Source organism: Aegilops tauschii, chromosome 1 (assembly GCF_002575655.3).
Source record: "Aegilops tauschii subsp. strangulata cultivar AL8/78 chromosome 1, Aet v6.0, whole genome shotgun sequence".
NCBI classification, from domain to species: domain Eukaryota; kingdom Viridiplantae; phylum Streptophyta; class Magnoliopsida; order Poales; family Poaceae; genus Aegilops; species Aegilops tauschii.
Genome location: NC_053035.3, coordinates 341,783,530 through 341,788,872, shown reverse-complemented (window position 1 = coordinate 341,788,872; position 5,343 = coordinate 341,783,530). Strand labels below are relative to the sequence as shown.

Sequence of the window (5,343 nt, the reverse complement as noted above, 5' to 3'; positions counted from 1 at the left end):
AGTCTCAGTCGATGCTATATCCATGAGATCTTATATCAAGATTCGTCCAAAAAATTCTTTTCAGATTTTCTTTTCTCTCTCTTACATGTTATGTCACTTGACTGAGACTTAGTTAAATCTTAGTCGACTGAGACCTAGCCACACCATTAAGCGCCTATAAAACAGGGGCTCGGGCGCCATTAGTGGAGAAGTGGGAGCGAGGTGGAAGGCAGATGAAGCTCAAAGGGCTCGCCTCCCAGTGAGCCTGCGCAGCGGTCTGCTCGCACGCCTCCCGTCTACTCAAATAGCTACCCCGCACGGTGCCTCCTAGCCAATAAAAAAGGGGGCGCGTGGAAGATGGCTTATGTTCTGTTCGCGACGCTCTCCTCAATGATCTGTTGATTCTAGTGTTGACCCCTTTATAAATGTTGAGGGTTGGACCTGATGGTGTCGTCAGTGCCTGGTACGAGCACCGGTACGAGTGTGTGCACTCGAACCAGATGCAGTCTTACGCTCTGGTGGTGCTAATGCGCCTCCCATTTCCTTCCTTCTTTCTCCATTTTCCTTGTTTCCTTCTAAGTGATGATTTATCTCCATGTTAGACTTTTTCCCGTGGAAATAAATTAAACAAAGGATTTTTGTGATCTCTCGCATTCATTAGTCATTAGTGACAATATTGGAGTGATTTTCTTGTGATTTCCAAGATTATCTGGTTTAAACAACGACGTGATGAGCGTAAAAATATCATTCATCAAACACAACGTCCATCCTACTAGACCAAGACGTGTTCAATCAAAACGAACATTACTCGTGGCGCCATAAAGACGACTCTAATGACGACGTGGTAATTCCATCAGCAGTTGTCACCATTACGGTCGTTATTACATAATGGCTCTTATAAGCCCTTGTAACTCCACCTTCTAATCGTAGTGTATAAGGTGAGAAGGGCGCGAGGCATAGAGAGGTTGACTCAAGTCTATGGTCAAGACAAATCATTTGTATTCACTCGGCTCACACAAGAGAGAAAACATCCAAGCAGGAGTAGGGTGTTGCCACTAGAACAGGGGGCTCGAAACTAGGTAAAACCTCTGGTATGTGAAATCTCGTATCTAGATCCTTCACATGTGTCTTGCCTCTACAAAATCCCCAGAATCATGAGTATTGCCTCGAAATCCCCGCGGCACCTTAAGAAAGCTCTAACTTCTATGCTTATAGTTCAACCTCTCAACTGAAATTTGCCTTCTGAAGTTATATGCGATGCTAATGATTATGTTGTAGGAGTAGCTCTTAGTTAAAAGGGTTGATAAGAAATTGAATATTATACACCATGCAAGTAAAAGCTGACAGCCACGAAAATCAATCCCCTTAGATCGACTATCACGGATAAAATCCTAGAGGGCATGGTGATTTTAAGGATTATCGGCACGATACAGAGTCCCCGTAAGACCGGCGTGTTACGAAATTGAACTGGTCATAATAATAAAGTTCAGAAAAGAAAATGAACCGGTCATATTAGAAAAAGTTACCACCACATTATATTCCATCCATTTGAATGCATCATCTACTCCTATCTAACAACGTGTCGCCGCACCACCAATCCAAAACGTCCCTATTGCTCCCTTGCTAGATCACCAGTCCGGTTAAATAATATTTTCTCATCAGATACTCATCCACCCTCCAAATCATTCGTTTCATACTATTTAATTTTTTGACGCGGCGGTTCCTTGTTTCTCAACTTTACTTGCACCTGTGACGAAAGGGAGATGGGAACAAGAAAGCTGTCCGTCCAAGCCAGCCAAAGCCAGGCCAAGCCAGGGCGACAACGTTGATGCAAATGCAAGCGCAAGCTGTGTGCGCGGCCGCAATAATACCACCACAGCACACCACACGGAACCGAAATTTCAGGTGCACGCCCACTCCCCCCTCCCCTCCCCAATCCATCCCCAAACCAGCGCCGAAAATCGCATCGCGCGGCGCCGCCACCAGACGCCGGGTTTGGCGGGTTGGGTCGCTCCCGTGGCCGCCGTTGCTGTCGCCGCGTGTCCGCCCTGGCGGTGGCGGCTGCATGTATGCGGGAGGGGCGAGCCAATGGCGGGGTCGACGGAGAGAGAGGCGGCGCTGACGCCGCCGCCGGTCCCGTGGGCGCGCCTCGGCGGCAGAGGCTGGCCCGGCCCCACCCGTCCTCATCCGGCTCGGCCGCGTCATCTTCGTCGGGTGGAGGAGAGGCGGGGGCAGGGGGAGCCAAGAAGCAGGGGAGGCGCAAGAGCAAGCGGCGGGAGCAGGTCGTGAGGGCGATCCGGGACCGGCTGCCTCCCCCGCCCGCCTGCTGGGGCAACGTCTCGGTGGTCCGGGAGAGGAGGGGCCGGAGGGAGAGGCCTGGCGTCGACGCCGTCCGCGGGGTCGAGGAGGGGGAGGGGCGCTCTGGCGCGGGAACCGCCGCGCTGCCGGCGTGGTGCTGCCTCTGCCCCGAAGGGGACTGCTCGCTGGAGCCCAACCCGAGCGCCAACGGCAAGGAGGACCCCGGCCTCCGCGCCCTCATCGAGCGCAACGACTTCTACTCCGACGACTGCAACCCGCACGCCGCCGCCGCCGAAGACGACGACGACGACGACGGCGCGGCAAGCCCCGCCGCCGATTTTGATTAGGTGCTCGTCTGTCGATCCGCCGTTCGTCACTGCACATTGCTGTACAAAAAGTTTTACATCCGGAAAAAGAAGAAGGTATACACAAGTTTATTTTTCGTCGCGTTGCGTGGCGTCCGGTCGAGTTCATCTTCCCCGTGCCTTTTCCACCGCGTGAGAGCCATGGGACGCGTTGGTGCCAAAAGGAAACGACGGGCGATGGATTTTCCCTTGCCTTTTGCATCTTTTGTCTCGCATGCCAATCAGTGCATTGGATTGACTACTACTACTCCGTGATCGCCTTTGCATTGTGGCACGGGCGAACTTTTTCACATTGCCTTCTCGCTGTGCTGTGAGATGAAGCTGCGCAATCCGAAGTGTGCCTTTCGTATTTGGCGGCTGACTTGGCCAGCGGGTGACGTGTAGGTATGCACGTACTTTACTTGTTGGGCTTCGCACGAAAAGGGCATCTTCAGCCGTTGGCCCCAGGATGCGCTAAAAATCGCCGTTTGGGATGTACCGGCGCTAAACCGCGTGTTGGGGGCGTGATGCTCCCCAGTCACCACCCCCACGTTGCATTGTGGTTTTTTTGAAAAACAAAATCCTTCCCCACATTCACACAAACAAGGCGCAAATTTAACCAAACTTCGGCGAGTTCATCAAATATTTTACAAAAGAAAAGAAAAAGACACTACTAGACCCGCCGTCGCCCTCGCCGCTCGCCGCCCTGAAGCTCTACATGCCAAGGAGCATGTAAAACTGCGTGTAGTCGCCGCCGTCGTCGTCGTCGTCGTCGCCTCCTCCGCGGCCGCCGTCCCTGCTGCTTCCCTGCCCAGGGTCACCGAGGCGCAGTGGGTTGGACGGTCCAGGGGCGTCCTCGTCCTCGTCGCTGTCGAGGATCACCACGTCGTTCTCGTCCTCGCGCCCACGTTGGTGGGCGGCGCCCGTCGGCGTTGTGCTTCTCGGAGGGCACGATGCCGTTGGTGGCCTCGAGCTGCTCGGCGTGGCGACGATGGAAGTACGGCTCCCACAGCGTGCTGTCGGGGGTGTACCTCGGCCCTTCTCTCGCCGCCTGCGGCAGAGAGGAACGGATACGGGCGATCTCCGCTGGCCTGGGCGCCCCGGTGGGCGGCGGTGGCACCGGGACCCCGCCGGCGCTTATCCTCCACGCCCCGGGCACCCGCATGGCCGGCGACTTATATAGGCCGTGCCCGCGTGGCCGCCGTGTGTACGCGTGGCGGGCGAGGGACGCGTGTCGCCCCGCCTTCACTGCGCCGCCCGTGAGGCATCAATGGAGGCTGACCGGCGCGGCAGCGCGCGGCAGCTTTGGCATTGATTCCCCCGCGGGAATGGAGGCGATGAGGACGACGAAGCAACGAGAACAGCCGAGTCGCTGCCAAGGAGGGCCCGCCGATTTTCGCGCCAAAAACGATTCGGCCGGCGCCCCCAAGCGCCCCCCAGCGCGTCGGGTTCGGCCTGGGTCCGCCGGCGCCAATTTAGACCTGATCCGGCGAAAAAAGGGCCTTTGGGAACACGGCCGGGCCGATTTTTCGGCGCCGGCGGCCAAAAAATCGCCTGAAGGGGCCTTGTTGTGGGCGCGGCCGGAGCTGCTCTAAGAAATGATCAGATGAAGGGTACAGCTGTGAATGTTTCCATGATCAGGCAATCCCAGCGCCCAGGACATCTATGTTTCGACCTTATTTTGTCCATCCTCCGTAAAAGTAGGCCAATTTTCTTCTTGCGTGAGCTGAGCGGGTTCTCTGTTGGCTGGCGGAGAGCGAGCCAGAAAGGATTTCTTATCACCTCGGGACGTTCGTGCTGTTGAGAGCTCCACGGTTTGGTTGGATTCTGATGGTCCAGGCGCCACAGCAGCAAAACAAGAAACGAGGAGCCCAACGACCATGACAACAGCGAAAGAAGAAACCAGCCCCCACTTCGCTATCAGACGAGCGCGAAAATTGCCAATTGGATTGGCACCCACCCAGATCATACTACCAACTGGTGGGCAGAAAGTACATGGATTTTGTAAAACGTCTCACCAGAAATGGACTGGACTGTTTCAGCTCAAGGAGAAAGGCTGCTACGGTCTCTCGGGATTCTTTCAGATTACATTTACCACAACACACCTGGGACCCCTTGCATATAAAAGCCCTTGAACCACAAGCCACCGTCGCGCGTGAAAATGGACGAAACCGGCCATTTTTCGAGACATCAACACAACCCAATCCGAAAATATTTCACAAACTGGCCCTTTTGCATGACGCCCGGAGTTAGGACTCCATGATAGATAGCATGACGCCCCGGGCTAGGGAGAGGGGAGTCATGCAAAAAGGATCCAGTTTGTGATTTTTTTTTTTAAATTGAAGTCATTTTGTATTGAGTTTTAGAACAGTGCGTCCATTTTCACCGTCCCGCTCTGCTCTGTCATTGGAGCTCCTTCTGCGCCGCCAGATCTTGCCTTGCTGCACTCACCCGACCGTCGTCGCATGCTGACACGACAAGAACACTACGGCATCAAAGAGCACAATATCAAGGATGTAACTGAAATAAACAATCGCAAAGAAACAGCTACAACATGGTTCTATGACAATGATTGTGCGTTGTGTGAGCACATAGTCCTGCGAGTATAAGTAACTGTCACTTTCACAAGTCACTGCCCTCTTGAGCCTTCCAGGACCAGCGGATGTTTGTGATATATACAAGAACTGAATGCAAAAGAATAACGTAGCATCTGATTCTGATC

The 5,343-nt window shown here is 54.2% G+C and overlaps 1 protein-coding gene across 1 annotated transcript; it reads left to right on the top strand.

The window, feature by feature from the left end:
• The first annotated feature begins 1,688 nt into the window (after nucleotides 1–1,688).
• LOC109733370 (uncharacterized) lies at nucleotides 1,689–2,719 on the top strand. Its single transcript, XM_020292578.4, has one exon. It carries the CDS (start codon nucleotides 2,049–2,051, stop codon nucleotides 2,622–2,624), a length of 576 nt encoding a protein of 191 aa, XP_020148167.1. The 5' UTR covers nucleotides 1,689–2,048; the 3' UTR covers nucleotides 2,625–2,719.
• Nucleotides 2,720–5,343: the final 2,624 nt, after the last annotated feature.